The sequence below is a fragment of the Seriola dumerili genome, unplaced genomic scaffold (genome assembly GCF_002260705.1).
Source record: "Seriola dumerili isolate Sdu_G_001 unplaced genomic scaffold, Sdu_1.0 BDQW01000686.1, whole genome shotgun sequence".
In the NCBI taxonomy this organism is placed as follows: Eukaryota; Metazoa; Chordata; class Actinopteri; order Carangiformes; family Carangidae; genus Seriola; species Seriola dumerili.
The window spans coordinates 181,018-203,941 of NW_019174941.1; the positions used below are offsets into that span (position 1 = coordinate 181,018).

General features: G+C 39.5%; 2 protein-coding genes across 3 annotated transcripts; one reads left to right on the top strand and one right to left on the bottom strand.

Annotated features, from left to right (window-relative positions):
- Positions 1 to 4,508: 4,508 nt before the first annotated feature.
- Positions 4,509 to 16,132, top strand: psip1 (PC4 and SFRS1 interacting protein 1). 2 transcript variants are annotated; one of them, XM_022765448.1, is made up of 17 exons: positions 4,509 to 4,632; positions 5,004 to 5,093; positions 5,917 to 5,993; positions 6,617 to 6,755; positions 7,455 to 7,544; positions 7,885 to 8,019; positions 9,281 to 9,340; positions 9,452 to 9,512; positions 9,761 to 9,854; positions 10,152 to 10,335; positions 10,478 to 10,557; positions 10,870 to 10,925; positions 11,691 to 11,761; positions 12,398 to 12,499; positions 12,618 to 12,819; positions 14,651 to 14,747; positions 15,705 to 16,132. In XM_022765448.1, exons 2-17 carry the CDS (start codon positions 5,022 to 5,024, stop codon positions 15,733 to 15,735), a joined length of 1,551 nt encoding a protein of 516 aa, XP_022621169.1. In that variant the 5' UTR covers positions 4,509 to 4,632; positions 5,004 to 5,021; the 3' UTR covers positions 15,736 to 16,132. The 2 variants fall into 2 exon arrangements, with proteins under 2 accessions (XP_022621169.1, XP_022621168.1); XM_022765447.1 differs by lacking the exon at positions 7,885 to 8,019.
- A 1,529-nt stretch (positions 16,133 to 17,661) lies between these two features.
- Positions 17,662 to 22,595, bottom strand: snapc3 (small nuclear RNA activating complex polypeptide 3). The gene is made up of 9 exons (XM_022765460.1): positions 22,363 to 22,595; positions 21,593 to 21,676; positions 21,406 to 21,484; positions 21,135 to 21,239; positions 20,886 to 21,035; positions 20,652 to 20,734; positions 19,324 to 19,482; positions 18,001 to 18,108; positions 17,662 to 17,901 (listed from the first exon to the last, which is right to left on the bottom strand). The coding sequence occupies exons 1-9, from the start codon at positions 22,593 to 22,595 to the stop codon at positions 17,754 to 17,756; spliced, it is 1,149 nt and encodes a 382-aa protein (XP_022621181.1). The 3' UTR covers positions 17,662 to 17,753.
- Positions 22,596 to 22,924: the final 329 nt, after the last annotated feature.

Consider the following 22,924-nt stretch of genomic DNA (forward strand, 5'->3'; position numbering starts at 1 on the left):
CTTCCTGTCTTCCTCCTTTGCTCCCTCCCACTTTCTCTCCTCCCTCCTGCTTCTCTGAGTTTTCTTGGTGATTGTGTGAAGCTCTTGGACGCCTCCTTGAGAAATCCCAGACACTGTACTTTCTCCCACCTTCACTTTTAATGAATCAGAGCTGTCAATGCCAGTCTGCAGAGGGAAATATGCAGATTTCTATTAAATACCTGTGCTGGTAAATGGATTTGAAAGTTGTTTTTGCACTAGTTTTAATTTATTCTAAACATCAAATTACTGCAAAAGTGTATCTTTTTCACCTGATTTCACCTTTATGAGAGTCGTCTCTGAACATCATATGCAGAAGAACATTCAGGCTCTGCTTTGCCAAGTCCTTGCCAAATGAAGCCATATTTATTTACAAATATTGCTATGGTGTTAATGAATGTACTGACCTGTCTTGTGACTACTTTATCATTCTCCAGTGGCACCCCCGTCCATTCCCCTAACATGCTGAAGGCTTGCCAGCAGTAAGGGGAAAGATGCCAATCCATGTGTATGACACACATAAAAAAACACACACAAGCTCAAGGACACCATCGCTCATTCAAGTGCAGGGAAGGTGCCCTTCAGATGATGCTACACAGGAGTGTGTAAAAAAAAAAAAAAAACCTAAATCAATGATTCTGCACAAAGTCTGAGGAACTCAGAAAATCCTTCGCAAATGTTCATCATTATTCACATTTAGTCTGAGAAATGGCAGAGGAGGTTACTCGGGAGGAGTTTTCTTATAGTTTTTTCCACATCAGAGTTTTTTTCTTATTCTAACAGAGATTTTATGGATAGAAGAAGTTGTATCCTGTACAGACTGTAAAGCCCCTTTGAGGCCTATTTGCGAATTGAGGCTATATAAATAAAATTGTCTCAACTTGACTTTCAGATTGTTTCTTAGCAGCATATCTGTATATTGTCTTCTAGTTAATATTATAAATTGCAAATTAAAAAAACTAAAATTCCCATATTTGAGAAGCTGAAACCAGCAAATATTTGGCATTTTTGCTTTTAAAAAAATAGTGCAGCTCTACCTGCATGTCATTTTACAGTTGTAGTTGGTCAAAGTGGAGGCAGTTTAGCTATTTTAGATGCTGGCAAATTTAATTTATAAGAATACGTTTTTTTATAAGACCATCATGTTTTGTGTGTAAAATCTTTATCCGTAAAATAACTTGTAACAAAAGCTGTTGAATAAATTTCGTGGAGTGAAATGTGTTATATTTTATTATTATATTTTCCCTGTGGAGCAGAAATATAAAGTTGGATGAAATAGAAATATTCAAGTAAAGTACAAACACCTAAAGTTAGTTACTTTGCACCACTGTATGCAACGTTACAGTGTCCTGATGCTAATAAAATAGTGCATTTATGGCAGAATTTATATTTAACCCATCTCAAAAACTTCCACCTGTTGTTATTGGTTAATCAGCTCATGAACCAGCACATGTCACCGTGACATCAGAGCTGACGATACAACTTGTGCAGCAGCTCTATAGATTTACAAAGCCCTATGATGTGAAACTTGTAGAGCAAATTACCGCCCTCAGTGAACTCTGACTGTTCCTTTTCTGGGTTGCCTCATTGCCATTATGGCCAGGGTGCAGCATCAAAGCAGGGAGGTGATTTTGAATGGCACTGGTCGTATATAAAGTAGCCTCTCTCAGCATGTGAGCAAGGACTCTGCAAAGAAGAGAGGCAGGTTAACAAATTAGTGAGGAAGGATAGCAGGACTTTGTGGCCCTCAGAGACAGAGTGGGCTGGGATGTTCTGCCAACATATCGTCTGCCAGGGTGAAGGATACACACTCACATTCATAGTCGCACACACACACACACACACAGACACACACACACACACACACACAGACACACACACACACACACACACAGACACACACACACACACACACACAGACACACACACACACACACACACAGACACACACACACACACACACACAGACACACACACACACACACACACAGACACACACACACACACACACACAGACACACACACACACACACACACAGACACACACACACACACACACACAGACACACACACACACACACACACAGACACACACACACACACACACACAGACACACACACACACACACACACAGACACACACACACACACACACACAGACACACACACACACACACACACACGCACACACATAGACTTGCATAGACTTGGATTTGTGTAAGCTTGCTTGTGTATCTGTGTGGTCACAAATGTTGAGGTCACCTTCATGTACTTCCACCATCTGCAGTGTTTTATCAGTATAAAGCACTTCAGAGCCTGGTGGCCGACTTATGTATAGATTTTTCTTCTTAAACGCTTGATTATCCACTAAGTTTTTTCAGACTAAATAAAAAAAAAAAAAAAAAACCTTTGAGAAACAAGCAAACAATATGTAAGAGAAAGTTTTGATGGACAGAAATTTAAATATGAACCACTATAATAATGATAAATATGATAATTGATATATCATTTAATCATTTTTCAAGCAAAAATTTTGATAATTGTCTGGTTCCTGCTTCTCAAATGTGCAAATTTGCATTTTTTTTCTGTGTTTATGTTGTTGTACCTTTAATATCTCTCGGTTTTGGATCGGTGGTTGGAAAAAATGTGATGCCGTAGGACGCCACGTTGCGTTTCAGGAAAATGTGATGGGCATTTAAGATTTAATTGCCAGATTAATTGATAATGAAATGTTCATTAGTTGCTGCCCTAACTAGAATTTAAGATAATTTTGTGAGAACAATAATAGGACAAATAATATGAGTTTGTGAAGATGGGTCTAGAGTTTACACAGTATGGTAGATCAGTCATGGAAAGAGCTGTTATTACAGGATATGCAGACCGAAGTTTGTCACATGCACTGTCATGCAAGACCCTGCTTTCTTACTATTTTGTTTTGCTTTGTTTTATTTTGAGAAGCCCTCACCCTGAGAAATCCATGTCAAAGCCTTTTAAATTTGAAAGCTAAAACATATTTGAAGCCTCAGTGTCCCAGGAAAGAAATCAGTGCATTTGTGCCTACATTTCATGTGTTAAGCCTGATCTTGCCACTAGAGGTCACTGAACACCAACCAAATGGAGTCAGCATGACACAATGATAGGGGAGCAGGGAGGCAATAAAGAAGCCTTATAGAGAAATTGTGTTAATCGAGAAAAAAAAAAAAGAAAAAGTTTATAAGAATAAGGGATGCCATGAGACTTCATAAAGTATTCAAATGTTTATATCTTTCCCAGTTGTAACTTTTATAACACTGGTTTAACTAAGTGCTTTTTAATTTCCTGATTAATTGAACTTTCAAGAGAACCAACAACACTGTACTGTATATGATCACTTAATATGGAATTCAAACATGAATGACTATGAAATGTCCTGATGAAGTGATGTTGAAAAGACACTAATACAAGCCCTGCAGCAAACGCATTTTTTTTCAAATGTTAATGTAAGTGTTATTTTCGTTTTCAGATCTTCAGTCAGTTGATTAGAGTTGAAGAGTCAGAGAAGTTATCAGCTTTGTTATTGGCAGACAATTCATAATGACGATTCTTAACCTGCCTTACAAGTCCTAAGGAGTCAATTAAGGCCTAAGAGTTAATGGAGTTGTTTTTCAAACTTTTAAACATGCCACAATTAGCTGCTGTTCAGTTTCCTATTTCCTACGTTCATTAAATAAAAAATAACAGTGTATTATGCAACACTTGAAGAAATGCTCAATTTTTAATGTCAGTTTGCTGCAGGGGCTGTGTACTTCTTGTTGTACAAAATGTGTAATTTGCATTAAAAAATGAACAAACAAGACAGATTTGTATGACAGAGAGATATTTTTCTTGCACTCATAGACGCTCACAAAAACCTCCATTGTCCCTGGATAAAAGATAGACCCAGATGTAATTTAAGATGATTCACCCTGCATCAAAATGACAGTCTCAGCATCAGTACAGAGAAAAAAAAGGAACAGCAGCAGAGCTCCCACTCTGATCCTATTTTCAGGTACCAAGAACATGTGAGCTGTATGTTTGACAAAAAAATACATAGAACACTAAAAGTACATTTTGTGATTTGTGTAGGCTTTCTGCTGTATTTCTACCCAAACCAGACTCTTTGGCAATGACGGTGAACGTGGCTATATTTATTTGCTTAGGTGTGGGATGAGTGCGCACGCGTGGAAGTTGACGCCCACTTTTTTCCCCCATCAAAATGCCAACATAGACGATCTATTTAACGGTAAGGTGCTCAGCGCGGTTACTTTCACTAATATTTCCCCTTCTAAAATCCAATTGCCAGCCCCCTACAGTTATACAAACACCCAGCATTTAATTATATGGGAGTTTTGGTTCTTCTTAGTAAACAGAACAAAAACAACAACACAAATAACGGAATTAATTAAAATAGACTCTCCCACGTTTTGCCTTGTAATGGTACAGTCTGACGACGTCCTGCGCGGGAGCGGAAAACGTGCATCCGACTGTGCGGAAAAGGAGCGGTGTGTTTCCCTGGTTAAAATTTGTGCTACATCAACAATCTACAGAAGTACTAACGACATTCAAGTTTCCTCTACACGTCTGCACACACTAGAGGTGAATGAAGGGGGGTCGTTGTGGTTTCGGTAGCTTTAAACAGCTACAAGCTCGGTAGCATGCGTGTTTGTTGATGAGGTTGTGCTTACATCTCGTTCACGCTAGTTATCTCGGATTTTAGTTTCTGCTGAGTGTCAGTGGGATCAAATTGAGTACAGACAGTGGATGTGTGAAATGCAAGACTAGTTTTGTCATACGAAACATGACTGTCACGTTTGAATGAACTGTGGACTCCGGAGGATGTAGATGGTGGTGGTGGTTAGGGGGAGGGGCACTGAGTGGATGTATACACGTTTCCCTTTGCTGCGTAGATGCACCATAGTGTTGCTCATGTAAATGGTCTTGCTAATTTACTCGTCTTTATTTTCCAGCTTGATAATACCCTCAGCATGGCTCGAGACTGGAAACCCGGTGATCTGATTTTCGCCAAGATGAAGGGCTATCCTCACTGGCCCGCACGAGTAAGTCTGGAGCTCAAAATCAGGCAAAGCAAGGCAAATTTATTCAGAGCATTTCATTGGCCCTGCAGCAGCTATAGTCGATTAATCTGAAAAAACACTATTGTTTTCACAAATGATTGATCGGCAGATCGTTTTCTCGATCAATCATTTAGTTCATCGAGTGTCTGAAAATAGTACAAATGTTTGTTGGAAAAAAAAATTTCCGACTAAAAGTCCAAACCTCAAAGATATTCACTTTAGCGTCATAAATTTTTTTCATAAAAATTACACTAACTTACTTACACTGCTGATTCTTTTTCTGCCCCTCCATTAATCAACTAATCGATGCAGCTCTAAATCGCTTCAGTCTTTTTTTTTTCTAAAACAAAAATGCAAAATCTTCTCGGGTGCCAGCCTCTCAGATTTGTACATATGATGCTTTTTTGTGTCATACATGATGCCAAACTAAATATTTTTAGATTGGTTGGTGAGATGAAATAAGACATTTAAAGAAGTTATATTGGTCATTGAGAAATTATAACAGCATGTTTCACTATTTCCTGACTTATGGATGAGTCAATTAATTGATTTACCTAGAAAATAACTTGCAGTGAAATAATTGTTTGTTGCAGTGCTACAATTAGAAGTAAACTGCATTTAATATACTTTGAAATGCAGGTGCAAAAAGCCCCCACACACACACACACACACAAAAACAACATATGACGACATCCTTCCCACAGAGACAAACCACAGACACATACATTTGTTCCAGCTCTAATGACAACTTCATGCTGTTTATGGCTGTAAGAAAATATCTGCTTCTTTCTCATCTCTGTGACAGATCGATGAAGTCCCAGACGGTGCTGTGAAGCCATCCAACATCAAGTTTCCCATCTTCTTCTTTGGCACCCATGAAACGTTAGTAACACACCAGTAACTGTTTGATCGGTTTACATACTTACTTATGTGAAGTAGTATGTATTGTTTTGTTTAGTCTGAGCTGGAACTGCAGGAAATATGTGGTCAGGTAAAACTGAAAATTTGTTACCATTTTTAGAAAACGGTGGAAAAAGTAAACTGTGTACTTAATTTGAGTTGTCCATGAGATAGTTTACACAAGAAACTGCCTTTGCCATAGAATTTCTGAAGAATTGTGTGGCGAAAATGTCTGATGCATGTGAACATTTCCGTGTGAGCATTCAGTAGGTTTACAGAGGTTGATGAAGTTATTTGTTATACTATTTAAAGATTAACTTTGACATTAGAACATTAGAGTTTTTAAACTATATGCACTGGCATACATTGAGTTCACAATATAAACATAATTTTTAATGGTAAATAGTTGCATCCAATTTGTCTTTTCAGCCATCACTGTGCCCTGTTGGAGGTGTTTCTTTAAATCCATACATGTTTGATGAGTGTCTGAATAGAGTGACCTGTCTGTTTCATCTGTGTGCTCACAGTAAACACACACTACATTTTAAATGGTTCAGAAAGTATTAAATGGACAAACATCCTTGAAATGATATTTTTTCCAACAGAGCATTTCTTGGCCCAAAAGATATCTTTCCATACCTGCCGAACAAAGACAAGTACGCCAAGCCCAACAAGAGGAAAGGCTTCAATGAGGGATTGTGGGAGATTGAGAACAACCCAAAAGTTGAGCTCACCGCACCCAAGGTACATCCTTTTCCTCTTATTTCCACCAACAACATTTTTTGGTATTCCTCCCACAGAAGTTGGACTTGGGCTTGGATCAGCTGTTCCTGAGATGCTGCTCAACCTCCCTGACTGTTTTTATTTTGTGTTGACTTGTGGATTTTGTGTTTGATTTTGTCCCCACTTCCTGACCCGGGGTTTGCTGTGGATGTCTAAAGCTAACCAAAGTGGTTTTATTATTTTTGAATAGTTTTTTCAGCAGCTTGTTAGGGTAAACAGCAAAAATGCTACCTGAGAGTCAAAAGGTCTGCTAAATAAGGAGACTAGCAGCCAGCATTTAAATATGTTAATATAAAGCTTTTCAGCATCGCCCCATTTTGGAGAAGCAGCCAGAAGCACCTGCCCAGAAACTTTGTTTTGAAATTAAATTTTGTCCCTACTGTGCACTTGTAAATGGATGAGTTGACTGGTGACCATCAAAAACAAATGTCATTTCATTTTATTAAAATAGTTTTTTCCCCTTTTCCATTTTATTATTATTACTACTACCTCAAAGCTCTGTGATAAAACCCTTGTGAAAGCTTAACATCTGTTTCATACATTATTCTGACATTATTGCATGTGCATGGCTGATTCAGAGCCTCCTGCTTCTCAGGTTTTTTCTTTTTTTTTTTTTTAAGTTTTCACATTTAATCAAATTTTTTACTTTTTTGTTTGAAGCCGGTTCCTCCAGAATCTTTCACTGAAAAGGATTCAGACAGCGGTCCAGAAGGAGAGGAGGATGCAGACGACAAGGGGATAAAATCCAAAGTAAGTTTTTGCTCCTCAGATCTGCACAAGTAAATATGTAGACAGTCGCTTCACTGCATTGACATGCTACTGGTTTGTACCTGTGTTGTCAGCTTCTTCCTTCTTTTGCTGTCTTTCTGATCTTTCTCTAATGTGTGTCGTGTGATTGCCTCATAATGAATTACATACAACAGCAGGCAATAGCTTGCAAATGAACAGTGTCAATTTGTATTAATAGATTGAAGGGCTTGTATGCTAAGAGTAGTGTGTGCAACAGAAGGATATTCGCTAACTTTTCTCCCTTTCAAGACTTGCTTACCCCACCACACTGCGTCCTATGCTGTGTCTCGGGTGCATTCAGGTTCCAGGAGTTGAGGCTGAGCAGGAGAATGAGAATGAGGAGAAGGAGGAGGAGGATGAGGAGGAGGAGGAGGAGGAGGAGGAGGAGGAGGAGGAAGGGTCTCTGATCTCTGAGCAGGGTCCTCAGGACCAGGATGTACGTACTTTGCATGCTGGGATACCATAAAGCGGTGCAGGTTGTCTCATTCCCTCCCCGTGGGAAAGCATGTGACACGTGGTGGTTTTTCAATTGGGTGGTTTGTTTCTGTTTGACTCAAAACTCTTGTTGGCGGCCACAAAGTTTTGCCGGTGCCTGATGTTTTGATTGAAGTGCCTGGCCTGGGTTTTGCTATGTTAATGCTACTGAGGTGATGGGTGATCTGCAAACAGATTGAATAATGTGAGAAAGCACTCCCTGAGTTTTCAATGAAATAATTAAGATTGAATAATATCAGATAAGCTTGTGCTAGGCCACTGAAAATGCTGCTAATGTCAGGGGAACATTAACTCTATGCGTGTAACATAAATAATTGTAAAGTTTTTTTTTGTTGTTTTTTTTTTTTCATCTTTCTCTGCTTTACAACCCTGACAACTTGTTAGTGCTTTCCCTTTCTTGCTTTTCCCTGTCTGTATACTGCCTAATCCTACTGTTTGCAATTAGTTGATGTAACTTTATTTTTGCATGGCTTTCTGTGTGCTTTGGAGAAAGGTAAGTTGTAACTCAGTTCATGTCTTCATGTAATTTGAGAGGGGCTCAGTTTATTGAAGTTGTTTGCTTTGACATTTTCCCAGTGGTGAGTATTTTACCAAGACAGGAGTTGTGTCCCAATTCCATACTAATACAAACTATTTCTAGGAAAGCATATCCCAAAAGAAAAGTCAGTATGCACTAAAAAGCACTACATACTTAAGTGTGCTGTTGATGTGCACTGCTGTCCCACAATGCAATTGACAAGGGAGGTGGAGGAGGTTCTCAGAGCTGCAAAAAAATTGCAGGAACAACTCCACAGAGATCCTGTCAAACTAAACTAAGCTAAACTTACATCTTTAGACGGACCTTTTTCCATTGTCTGTATAAAGCTGAATTGGCAGTGACGTTCCAAAGTATGTAGTATGAAACTGGGACACGCCTACAGTTAATGAAACACTGGCACATTAAATATTGCATTGCATGTAATGCCACAGTTGTACACTAGAGGTCTAGCTACTGCTCCAGAAAAAAAAGTGTTTTTTTTTTTTGTTTTTTTTTTTTTATGAAGTGACTGATCAAATAATCCAAGGACTGAATACATGTTAACATGTCTTGTTGACAGTGATATCCAGCTTTTATTTTGTTCTCCTCTCAGTTGCAGCTCTTGTTGATATGTTTAAGAGGGAATAAAGATCATAACAAAATTAACAAAGGTGTCACATTTTAGGGCGCCGCTCAGAAAGAATCCACGGATGTTCTTAAACCCAAGAGAGGAAGAAAGAAAAAGGTTGGTAGTATTTATTGATGGGTTTACGAGTGAAACCGGTATGTATAGAGAATGTTTTTTTAGTTTGTGGAAAACATTTTATAAGATGACGCCTTTTCAATTTTTCTTCAGAGTGAAACTGACCAGGAGACTGAAAAAGACGATGCTCCTGCAAGTCCTGTTAGTCCTTCAGGTCGGATCTATTGCCCTTGATATTGTACCCACAATGCTGTTTATGACTTTGTGCTATGAAGAAGAAAGTTCAAGCTTGTGCGTGCGTGTGTGTGTGTCAGCTTGTGTGAGACAGTAACAATGAGACAGAAACACAGCAAGAAATATGAGAGAAATACATTAGTCACATTGACAAACATGTAGCACTATGAACAGAATTCATAGCAATTTTGTGTGTGTGTGTGTGTGTGTATGTTTGTGTGTGATCAGGTGGGGAGGGCCCCAAGCGAAGAGGCAGGAAGCCCAAAAGTGAGAAGTTGCTTCTGCTCCAGCAGCAGGATCAACAAGGCTCAGGCAGTGAAATGTAACCACATGAATATGAACACACAATGCATGATTTGTTTTATGAAAATGCACAATATAAATATTTTATCATTTTTGATTTCATGTTTGTCAAATTGACAATGAAAAATAGAAAGTTGACCCATAAGATTTCAAGATGCACAGAGTCAAAGAGAAGCATAAAATTCTGCTTTAAACTTGCATTCATAAACAGTATGAGTTGATTATGGGTGTGGACTATACTCATGGAGCAGCTGTATTTAAACTGCGTAACATTCATCTTTTAAGTCTCTAACAGATATTTCCTCCTACATTTCAGGGACACTGCTGAATCAGACAGAAAGAGAAAGAGGGCACTAGAGGACAAATCCAAGAGTGGAGAGGAGGAGAAGAGAAAGAAGAGGGAGGACAGCAAAGGAAAGGATGCAGATGTGAAGGAGCCTGAAGCCAAGAAGAAGAAGCAGTCCAAGGATGACAGCTCCTCTGGCTCTGACGATGAAGAGGCAGGTGTCCAGTCCACACGAATATCCTCATAGTTAGAATCCATCAACAGTGAAACACCAACACGTTTTCTGATAAGATTGTGGTGTTGAGAAAGTCAGTGATGCTCTCACTGATACGATTTCAAATTTCTTCTCATCTCAGAAAAATAAAGGCAGAAAGAAACAGCAAAGCTCAGAAATCGACAAAGATGTGCGGCGACGGAAAGCAGATGAATTAAGAGAGTAAGTGTCGATCTACATATACAAAGTTACCATAGACCAAAGGGATGTCCTCATCTCTTTTTTTTTTTTTTAGCAGCCAACAGTCCAAAAGTCTTTACTTTACAAGGACGTAAAGAGAAAAGCTAACATTTGAGTAACCAGAAAATGCCCAGAATTTTAAGTTGAGTAAATATCTGAATATTGAATGGAATTAGAGAATACATTATATTTATCAACTACATCGTGCTTGTACTGTTCATATGGAGACGTAAGAAACTCATTAGGAGAGGAATGGATAGATTTCTGATTTCTGTGGGCTATTGTGTCTTGCAGGCCGAACAAAGATGATGGGAAGAAAAATGAAGAGAGGACAGGAGTTAAGAAGAAAGGTAAGCACTGTCGTTTAAATATTAAAACAAAATTGTTGATTTCAAGGCACCAAATAACCTGAAGAAAGAAAAGAACAAAAGTTCTTTTTATTATTATTTATTTTACATATTTCTCATTTTTTGTGGCCACTTCCAGAGACATGAGACTTTATTGTGTAGCACAGCATCATGATCCAATAATCAATCAAAAAATCAGACCTGTGGTATTAAACCTTACATCAATTAATCCATCACACGGTTTTTATGCCTCCGGTCGTAACTTTGGCCATAACTCAAGAATTCATATGCTAATTATGACTCATTTAACACAAACGTCTAATGGGATAAAATGACGAAGTGCTGACATTTTATATCCAAACGGTCAAAGGTCAACTTGACATCATCATTTTCTGCAAAAACACTTTGGTCAATGCTGTAACTCTGAAAGGGGAGATTGTGACCATGTTTCCCACAACTTGAGTGGTTGGTGGAGGAATACAACTGTGAGGTGGTAATTCTAGTTTTTTCCCTGTTTTCATTTAGTCCTTCAGTTTACATTATAAACACTGCAACAAACAGTCAGTTCTGTTCATATTTCTGTTTTCAGAGTCTTGAATTCAGAACTCATTAATCCTCAGTGACTTGATTTGACATTTCCAATATATGGAAATATGTTTCTGTGTTATATTCAAACATCATTGAAGTTCTGTTTAAAAAAAAAAAAAAAAAAAAAAAAAGAGTAATTTAACTAAAAACATTTCCTTTTTGTTTTTCATTTTTCCTCAGAAATGTCAACTGACTTGAAACTCCACAGACTGCACAGTGAAATCAAGATTTCACTGAAGATTGACAACCCTGTAAGTTCACCGTCGGATCATAATTACAGGATATCTCATACATCTTTTACCGCTCATAACTTTTTACATTTACCCTGACATGCACTGAACTGACAAAGACAAAAAGCTCAGACTCTACTGTGTTCTTTCAAATTGTTGTTCATTTTTAAAAGTTCAGTTTTCCTCTTCCTCTTCTACCCTTGTGTTGTGCGTCTTTTATGAGTTAAAGCGCTGTGACGATATTGTGACTGAATGACCCCCAGACTCCCATCCTCTGTTTTTGACCTAAATTGCTGCACTTGGCAACACAGGTCCACTCCCTGAGTTACGCTGATTTTTCCATCAGTGGGGGGTGCAGGTCTGAGCATGATCTACACAGTACAAAACAGGTCAACAGGATAACATCATGAGACAGTTGGAACTGGTCAAATTACTGAAATTCTTGGGGGGGATGTGACAGTGGAGTTTTAGGCAAACAAGTCATCAGACTAGCTTTACTCCAGTCTGCAGAAGTTGTTTTGCAGCTTAATATTGCTGCTGACCAGATGAACTGAGACTTCTGTTGTCTTCAGTTTGTGCAGTCCTACATATGTAGAGAGCAATTTTTGATACCCCTTGGTTAAGTTTGATAATGTCCTGCATTACCCCCCTCCCCAGGATGTGAAGAAGTGCTTGGAGGCTTTAGATGAGATCGGATCCCTCCAGGTCACAACCCAGCACCTGCAGAAACACAGTGAACTCATTGCCACACTCAAAAAGGTACAGTGAATGATCCAAGGTCCATAGAAAGACAACAAACTGAGCAATCAATCTACATGAGGGTGTGCCTCTAAGTCCTTTTACTGAGTGGCGATGCATGTTTTTATTCACGTTCCAGATTCGCAGATTCAAGGCCAGTCAGGACATCATGGATAAGGCCACCATGCTGTATAACAAGTTTAAGAGCATGTTTCTGGTCGGAGAAGGCGACAGCGTGCTCAGCCAGGTGCTCAACAAGTCTTTAGTCGAACAACGGCAGCATGAAGAGGCCAAGAAAGGAGCGCTGAAGAGAGTCGAACAAGCCAAGGAAAACAACTCAGGTACTAATCATTGTAGAGTCTCTTGTTGACATGCATGCTGCCTCTTTCAGTTGGCTGGAACACCTACAGGCAGGCAAGTATTCTGGGTGTACAAATATGTTCAGAAATCTGTGTGCAAACATCTCACACGGCTGCGGTTTTCACGTTGCCTACAGGGCTACAGGCCTTATGGTTTGTTCGCCTGATGGCAGACTCTAGAGGATAAATTACAGTAAGAAATATGTAATTACATTTAACTACATTTACTTGAGCTAGTGAAACAGGGTGATAGTGATTCTGTCTAAACTTTTGGTCAGCTAATGTTCTGTTTCACTCGAGCTGCTTGTTTCAACGTAACATTCTGGTCACATCATGGGGTCTGAGTAGTCCTGGGGATGTTCATCTCTCATGCTGTAGATGAACAAGTGATCACTGTAGAGAATGTCTCCAATGGTTTTACTGATGCTGAGTTTCCATAGAGTCGAAATTACGCCACCATGCTTACCACGATCAACCATGACCCTAGCCGGTGATGTAAGCGTGGTGCGAGTGGGTTTCCATATGACGGGTGCAGTAACAGGTTTCCCTTCATTGGTGCTAGAGTATTGAGGAACTGTTTGATTTCATCCAGACTGCAGCTCTTGTCTGTCGCCTGCAGCTCTTCATCCACCCAGCTCACTTTTTTTTTTTCTTTTCTTTTTCTTTTTTTTACCGTTACTCCCTTTTATTTTATCAATGAGGACTCTTTCTTTGGTGTTACAGAATCTTCTGAAACAGCTGAAGTATTTTAGTAGTTTTCTTGCTTGCTTTTTACCCAGTAACTGATATTTTCAGTTTGTTTAAAGCCGATATAATTTCTCTAAAAATGTGTAAAATGACAACGTGAAAACAACGTGACAATGTAAAAGAGGTCGTTTGTTGTGTTGAACCTACAGAGAATTATCTCCTCAATTTGCAGCCCCTGAAGCGCCCCACAACTAATGTTTGGGTTCACTCTCGTGGCTCCAGTAGCGTCGTCTACAGCTGTTTTCATCAAAAAAGCAGACAGACACAGTTAGGAACTAGCTGGTGAACATATTGAAGTATTTAGAAGCTGAAGAGCCAGATGTCTTTTCTTAGGAGTTGGTAGAAACCAAAGACAGAGCTATAAGAGATTGAATATTGCTCTTAAATTCATCACTTGGACACAAACACTCCAAATGAGTGACAATGATCCTCCTGGATTACACATCTGCAATAATTCTAGCACATTTCTAATATTAGCAATTGATGCTGATGATCAATACTCATGATTGCTGCTGCTGTTGTTGTTGCACACAACTTACAAATGTTCTCAATGTGCACAGGAAGTGTAAAAGTAAGCAGTCATACATGTGAGCTATTTGGAAGCTGGCGAGGTCAGGTGATAAAAGTCGCAGAACGGGGCTTGTCTGTCGGCTATTGGTAAAGCGGTTATGACCAGCTGAGTCGGATATGACAACCAGCCGGAGAACAGAGGCATTTATGTGCTTCTAGTCCACTACTTCTTCCCATTAGGACGTCATCTGTGGTTGACATTTGTATTAGAGACACGGGCAGTAATCAGAGCTCTGCAGCCATATCCTCGCTTCAGTGACTCATTCAACTGATGTGCGTACTGTACTCGCACCAATACGACGGCCCCCGTGAAAGGTCTCTTTCTAGAGCAAGGCATGCCGAATGGGTGGAAAATCGTATTTATCTCAGTAAGGTCTGCAGCTCGGCATGTGTCGTCACATGCTCCTGTGAGTTCCTGTCTCTGCGGTGGTTTTAGTTTGTGTAGTCATGTTCTGTCTGACTGAGCCTGTCTGTCCCTCTGTGCACTGCCCAAAAGACAAGCTGACGAATGGCGATATCAGCCCTGAGGAGAAGAAGCAGGAGACGGAGCGGGAGAAGCTGCTAGAAGACGCCCCCGCAGGAGAGAATCACAGGTAGTTTACCTAAAACGCACAGAAAACACAGTGTGTGATTGTGATTCTAAAGTTTTGTCTGGGGTTCCTCTCACATACATTATATAAGAGTTACACTAATAAAATTGTACATTGTAACTGGATAAGAGACTTTATCGTAAATCATTTTATATTTTCTTTCTGTCTACAAATGAGCAGAAATCATGACGTCAACTCCGGGATAGCTTCTATTCCACACGTTTCTATAGCTCAGCGCAAGTGTCTCATTGAGGCTTTCTTGTAGATAAAGATGAAACGTTTTCCGAGGGTGTGTTCTCCATCCTGCATCCTGAGATACATCGGCATCCGCTGCTCTTACGATTAGTAATTAAACGTTTGTGATTTTAAATTAAATTGCAGTCCTCATGCAGAAACATGGACTGAACCACACGGCTTACTGTCGAGAAAGGTTCTGTTCCAAGGCTCAATTGTTTGTTGTTTGATTTATTATAAACGTCTGACTTTTTGTGGAGCAGAAATTCTGGTTTCACTTTCACACTCACAGCCCTAAGCCCTTTTTGTTCCAACTGAATGCATAAATCATCAAAGATATGTCACAAATGGCTCTGTAGTTTCCTGAAACAGCTTGGGAACTAGTTTTTACCAAACGTTACACATACATACTCGTAAAGGGTACATTTGTTGGGGGCTATTTAAAGCGGTGAATTGATACAAATTTGGTACTTACAGTAATTCACCATGTCCACTATAATGAATAAACATCTCGCTCAGTGTGGCTTACATATATGTATGTGTTTGAACAACTGTGGATGCATAGGTGAACAAGATCAGATGAGGGCTACACGGGAAATACAATATAATAACTGTAGGTTTTGCATGGTTACTTAAAATAAGGAACATATATAAAATATCACCACCTACCCTCAATTGTGTTTATTGACATCTATTTAACTTTAAACTTATTTTCTTTGACTGTAGTGCCCCAAAAGCTCAGGAAGAGTCCACTTGAGTGTCCTACCTGCCTGAAGGAAAGAGAGGACATGTGCTGCTGTACTCCTTTGTTCAAACTGGGCTCACCAACTGGGATCTCCGGTCCAGTTCCTTTTGATGACTGATCACTGTCACTGGTTTCCAGTTCACTGACTGTTTTCGTCAGTTTTGCTGCTCAAAGGCTTCAGTACATCAAACCCCTCCAACTCCAAGATACTGACTGACTGACTGCATAGTTTATTTTTGTACTTTGTGTAATCTTTACCTTTCAGACAACTCTTCTCACATACATTGTCACATCTGTTGAATTTCATGAACAGCGTAAAGAGTAAGAACTTGTAGATCTGCAACACTGTGAACTTAGATCTTAATGAGCATGCTAACAGAGAGCAGGTTAGTACCATTTGGTCCTATTTTTTTAAAATGGAGTAGATGGTTTTTATTTTACTCTAATGTTTCCTGTGCATTTAAACTTTGCCTTTTCACATTTCCATAATCAGCAGTTTGATTTTAGCTTCTCTTACAGATGATTTCAAGTACGGAGACATAGCTGTAGTTAGAAAACACCATTACCATAGATACCTATTCACATCAGATGCACACACCGAAAATTCTGCAGTTTTGCCAAAGTTTCTTTTGCCAAGAAAATGCTTTTTTCTCAACCATGTGCAAGTGTCTGTTTTTTAAGTTGTTTTTCTTTTTAACATAGGTGTAAATAAGAGTATTTTTGTGCCTGTCTGATGACCTGTTTCAGCATTCAATAATAAAGCAGTACATATAGTTCACCTTTTGTCTTTCATCATTTGTTCACAATGATAGAAATCCTGCGTTGGTCTCAAATATTGCTGCTGTCGATGTGTAGAGCACCTCGAAGATCAGTCCACTTTGTGTTGCTGAAAACAGGAGTCCTCCTCATTGACTCTGTAGTTATCAGCCTGTTTAACCATAGTGGTCAAGCTACAGTTACTATACTGTAGTTCTTTTTGTTGCATCCGTAAAAATAAATTTGATGTATAGGAATGTGGCTTATTTCTGTAGGCCTCTGGGTACACGAAGGGATCTAAGAACTTAAAACTTTGACCTATTGGCTGCTTGTGTTTGACCGACTGGGCAACATTTTTTGCAATTTCTGCAAATAGGTAGACTTATTTCGCCGTAGGAACTTCAGTAGCCTTAATGGCCCTGTAAACCTATTTTCAACCTCAATAAGAAGTGGTTAAATAATTCCAGCTACACAGAGGTTAAAGCACTATGTTATCCAGTTTACGATCCACACTTTATACCAGCATCGCATGATCAACAGATATGGGCGATGGACCCAATGTGGTATAACTGCCCTCCGTGGAACCGTATCAGACTGGCAGCTTAATAACTTTCAGCATTTCTGCCAGGCCTTTCAACTGACTAGACAGGATTTTTATGTCCTTCCAGGTCTGCCATGTTCTTTCTAAAGAACATTAGAGGTCCATAAAACCCCTCTGAAATGATTCACTTGTTTTTAAATGCTTATCACGGCTAAAGTAACAAATGGATTATAGACAAATTATAACAAGGGTATCACCTCAATGTGCAAAAACTTAACTAATCATGTAAGGCAGCATTGGGAAAAAGAAATGAGAATGGAAATACCTGAGGAGGTGTGGTAACTTGCCTGGAAAACTCAAGTGTACCTCTACTAGTTCATTGACCTGGAGGGATTTTTTCATTTAATATCAAGGGTAGTGGGCTTTGACATTCACGGGTCCTCTTTCTCTCTGCATCTTTGGGTTACTCCTAAAGGTTTGCTGGCTTCATTTTAGTCCACAGGTGTTTGTCCTACACGTCTGTTTGAACATGAGTCTTTCAGTACATGTTATTGTTTATTTCAAACAGAATTTTTTTTAAACCAAAGCATTAATGTGTAAACATAGAAAAACTTTTTAAATAAAAGTATACATTTTCCAAAATCTTAAAACATTTCTTTCTGAAATACGAAGATATTTAACTGTATTATACAGCATTAAATCAGTAATCTGAGCCGTTCACTAAAGAAAAGCTTCAGTTGAAGGCACCGCGGTCCACATAGGGATAGGCCAGAAAATCCCCCAGCTTGTTGCCCTCAGAGTCGTAGTGAAGCATGCGGAAACACTTGTCACAGAACAGACACGGTTCACTCGGAGCAAACTGGTCGTTGGTAGTGAACCATCTGCAAAAACAAGAGATGTAATCCATTTTAAAGTTTTAAAATCTGCCATATTGTTTCTCTAACTTTTTTTTTTTTTTTTTTTTTTTTTTAAAAACACACCTGCCAATGAAGACATGGCAAACTGCACACTTCTGGGTGGTGACCCTGTGCTTGTGAGTGAGAAGTGGGTAAAGCTTCTTGTCCAGGCAGTCGTTCCTGTGGGCGAGTCTGCAATGTGAGAGAAGAGAGGAGAAGGGACCAGAGCCGTTTCTTAGAGGTTGCGAGTGATGAGGACATAGTCATCTCACATTTGTGACATTAAGAGCTGCATTCATGTGTGGTTACCATGCTCACACCAACAATAAATTGGCTCATAGACATTTACGCATCCATTAGTCTTATGAAACCAAATTAGCTAAAAAGTCTTGTGAGAGGAGTCAAATCCCATCTGACAAGGAGATGCTTTATTTTAAAAGCTCGTAGTGATTCAAAAAAGAGATTCTAAAAAGCGTCATCTTGCAGGCTAGTGTCAATGAAATCCAGTCTTGTGCAGGAGTAGTAGAAGAGTATAGTTTATTAAGGTACAGGGTTTGATCCCAGGTTTGATGGTAACGTTTTCCACACAAGCACATGTGCTCCTCACTCAAAACAACCACCGAATTCATGATTACTTGCAACGAGCTGAAATGATCATGGATCACTACATGGATATTTTAATGTTTCAAATTTGTACTTTACTGACAGAACTTAAGGACAAGGACTTAAACTATTAATATATTTGCAGACCAACAGAAAATCAGATTGTTGATCGCTGTGTTTCCGACACTCAAACTGTGCTTTTGTAACAAACCTGGAAGCTTCATCTACCAGTTGATATTCTGCCAACTGGGCTTGATATGAGGCCAGTGTGTGTTGTGTGTGTGTGTTGTACACTCTGATCTATAAAGTAGGCTAATGAGCTTTTTGCTGGCAAAAGCTGTTTTTCTGTGATAATGTGAATATGCCTTAATGTATTGCTAATGCAGCTTTCTAGTGTTTTTCTCACAGAACAAATGAGCTTCCAATTTATCAAATGAATCAATCCACTCCAACTCTGAGACACGGCACACCAGGTGTCCCGTGCTGATTTTTTTTTCCTGTTGAGCCTACATTCTTGTACAGTGAACAGAGAACGGAGGAAAGAGTCTGTCTGCACTGAACAGACCCAACGCTTCAGTAGCACTTATGCGTCACTGATGTCTCACTTTTAATGTGGATTCCCAGTAAGTGATGCTTAGTGTTTCTTCCTAGTATGATGGTACGTCACTTATTTATATTTGGTCTGACTCTCGTTTCTGGTATCTCATCTTTTCAGTAAAAGGCTGAGTGGATTTTGAAAAGCAGCTCGATCACAGAACTGAACACCTGTTGAACACAAAGGGAAAAAAAAGACAGAGCACTAACCTGACGTCTGTGATGATGACGAGATGCTCGCAGTCTCCCTGATGACAGTAGAGGTAAGGAAAGCCCACTTTTACCTTCAGATCCACAAACTGTGTGTCCTCCATCTTTGCCTGGCTGTGGGGTGGGAAGTTGCGGGCCTTTGCCCATTCAATCACAGTCCTGTGTTACAAACACCAGGAAATATATTACAAAAATGTACTTCTTTTAAACATCTGTTTAAAATATTGAAGTTATAAAGCACATTATATGTATTTCTGGTAGTTTCATGTTCATCTCTTTAAAAATTCTCATAAGATTTCTAGACAGGAGACTTTTTAACTGGATATATGACTCTAGGGAATAGATAATTGCAAGAGTGTGATTTAAAGTTAATGAATGAAGAGTAATATGTCCAAGAGCATTTTTTGACTTTTTGTGGTAACATCACCTTTTCAAACAAATTTTTCCAGGCACAAGCTTTTAGGGTATTTTTAGTGTGAGAATAGAAGCAGATCAAGTGCAATGTTCTGCTCCAAATATTTCCAACCACTATCTATGGTCTGTTTATGAGTATGATGTAGAACAGGAATCACAAGGAGTCAATAAATGCATCCATTCGAACAAAGATCAGATTGTATAAGCTGCCGTGTTAACAGTAGCACCACGGTGACATTCAAACAGATATTTCACTATTTTTATATTACATAAGAACTCCTGAAATAAATGTCTTGACCTGGTGTACATCCAGTGCACAGCCGACCCTACAGTAAAAACCCTAGTATTGCATCATTGCACACTGGCTGTTACCAGACATCTGGTAGGGCATTTTCATGACAGTTCCCTGGTTCGAATCTCACACCATATGGATTCAAAAATATTTAATTAAACAATATTATAATTACAAATATTATCATGATATCCCAAACTGTGGTTATAGCAAGCACTTCGCAAGTTGTCTATCACAAGTTGTCGTTTTTATGCGAATCAATGCGCTACACACAGCTCTACAATGAAATAAGAATTTAGCTATTTGAAATAGTAAAATATTTTCGGTTCATTATGAAACTGTGGTGGGACAAATTGGACCGTGGCAGAGGAATTCAGTTGAGTAGGCGGTCCCTCGATGTGGCCCAGACCACCTTAAAATGTGGTCAGAGTGATCGGATTTCAAATGCGTCCACAATTCGTCTTGGGTGCGTTCACACCTGAACTTAGAGCTGTCCACATGTGATCGCATCACACGAGACAGATGTAAATGCCAGGTCTGAACCGAGTGATGACAGCTGATTATCGACAAATTAATTAATTAAGTTAATGAGTTAGCTAAGGCGATAAGAGATCAAACTTACATGCTGATGTCTTGACACTCTTGGAATCGCATGTCATTGTAGAAAACTCCTTCGAAGAAGAAGAAAGCTGACTTGTAATGATCCTGAAAACAGAACACAATAGATACTTTTCTTATGCAAAGTAAATGAAGTTGTTTTAGTGATACCGAGACCACTAAGTGTGGATAGTGTGACGAAATGATTATGTTCAGATCTTGCAGAGTGCTTCAGATGAGGTGTATGTGTGCTGCTTACTTTGCTGATGAAGTCTGGAGCAATGTCCGGCGTGTTGCTGAACTCGCCGCACACTTGCAAGTCGCTGACACAGCAAATAGCATCCCTGAGCTCTGCCAAGCTGTGGGAGCCTGTCATCAGCAGAGTCATGTGGGGTCTGATGTAGTTAAACTGAGGGGAAATGGATGAAAAACAGTCAAGAAACAATGTCAGTAAAGATGGTGAGAGTTTGAGTGGTTTGGGCACCCTGAGAAAAAGCTAAACGCTTACTTTCTCAAAAATGGCAGGGTAGTAGATGTTGATGGTTAGAATGACTTCTCCTTCCGGGACCAAGTCAGCCACTTCTTCTGGTCTTCTGCCAACAGTTAAACGCTCCTGGAAATCACAGAGAGAACCAAGCCTTACATAAGATACGTGAACGTTTATGAGACGAATGTCTGGCACCATCCCTGTCAAACATAGACTGTTAAAATCTATTCCACTACTCTAATTTAGGATGTTACTGACTGACAGCTTTTCAGTATTACTCCAGTGGACTCACCAGTTCATCTGCGTAGAGGTCATGTCTATTCTTAGTGACTTTCAGAGAAGCTCTGTAATCTTGTTTCTTTTTCCTTTGTCTGTTCAAAACAAAATCGCAGAGCATAGCATGTGAATTTGTTTGCATGGTGTTGGTTTTTCCAGGACATAATATACTGTAAATTGTAACAGTTGAGAGAGATTCATACACTAGTGTTTTAAGTGTCGGGTCTGGAGGTACAACTTCTGTATCAGGCTGCTCATCCTCAGGATGGCAACGGAGTGAATCGAGACTGAAAAGAGAGAAATAAAAACAAAATCCTTTGAATCTTTTGCAAAGCATGGGAAAAGTGGGACAAGAAAGCGTTTAACTCAAATAGGGTGGAAACTAAGATTATTTTAATTACTGATTAATCTACTAATGGATTCGATTAATCATCGTTGTAGCTCTACAAGCAGGAGGTTTTGCATGACACCAACTCTTCATCACAATTCCTGTGCAATAAATGCCAAAACCAAAATTAAAGATGGAGAAGCTATCCATGAAGAGAACCTAAAAAACTACCTCTTTTTATATTCATATCCACTTGCCTGTAACAACTGCACATAACAACCGTGTTTGTGCTTTTAATTTGCTCGTGTTTGGTATGTGCACCAGTGAAGTACCTTGTAACTCTAAAACACAGTTTACTATACTTTATTCCTCTGCTTTTGTTCTCAGCATAAACTGGAGTGATATTCATCACGTGCTGCTGTATTTTAGTCGCCTACTTCACTCGAGCCCAATCACAGTGATGTTGTGTTGATATCATAGCGCAGAGTGTCAGGAAAACAATAGACAAAAATGGTCATTATAGTTATTTTGTACCCTGGTGGCAAGCTGAAGTGAAGTCAGCAGATAAATGAGTGTGAGACACAAATGACCGTTTAATGGTTAGAGACCGTTACCAAACGTTGGGTCAACATCCGGTCTGACTACCTGCAGATGGATTTCAGTTCGGTCATGGTCTCCGCAGCGACCCCCATCTCTTTAGCAAAGTTAGCATCGAACGCGTCGTCGTCCTCCTGCTGGTAGGAGCAGTCTTCCGCCTTCAGTCTGCTCAGCCACTCGTTTCTGAACGAGCCGATGTGAAAAGCTGTGGTGTTCACATCAGTGTATTCATAATCTGGGATGTTGGTGTTGCCGTCCGCGGAGGGACCCGACGCCGCCATGCTGTCCCCCTGAATGACGTAGCTAGTGCGCAGAGACTTATGGGTAATGTAGGTTATCGCATTGGTCATAAGGGTGACTGAGGGAAATGTCAAAATGCACGACGTGCAGAAGTCATGCAGCATCGTGGTCATTATATAATGATTAAAGTGATACAAGAAAAAATGGCACAATTTGTCTCCTATTTCCTTAAAACCCGAAAATGCACGGTATTTCTAACCATAAAAGAGACCTCTTCATTTGAGTTACAAATATACTAGTTCTATCATGGGTTCAATACTTACTGGATCCATTTTTTTGTGAGGAATGGAGCAATAAAAACACAAGTTGT

Excerpts from the sequence above, each read along its gene's own strand:
- snapc3 (XM_022765460.1), bottom strand. The coding sequence starts at position 22,595 with ATGGCGGCGTCGGGTCCCTCCGCGGACGGCAACACCAACATCCCAGAT. Across the intron at positions 20,735-20,885 it reads CTCCAGACTTCATCAGCAAA|GATCATTACAAGTCAGCTTT; the intron begins GTAAGCAGCACA and ends TTCTGTTTTCAG. Across the intron at positions 19,483-20,651 it reads GAGTGTCAAGACATCAGCAT|GACTGTGATTGAATGGGCAA; the intron begins GTAAGTTTGATC and ends TTTGTAACACAG.
- psip1 (XM_022765448.1), top strand. The coding sequence starts at position 5,022 with ATGGCTCGAGACTGGAAACCCGGTGATCTGATTTTCGCCAAGATGAAG. Across the intron at positions 5,994-6,616 it reads TTCTTTGGCACCCATGAAAC|AGCATTTCTTGGCCCAAAAG; the intron begins GTTAGTAACACA and ends TTTTTCCAACAG. Across the intron at positions 12,500-12,617 it reads TCATTGCCACACTCAAAAAG|ATTCGCAGATTCAAGGCCAG; the intron begins GTACAGTGAATG and ends TTCACGTTCCAG.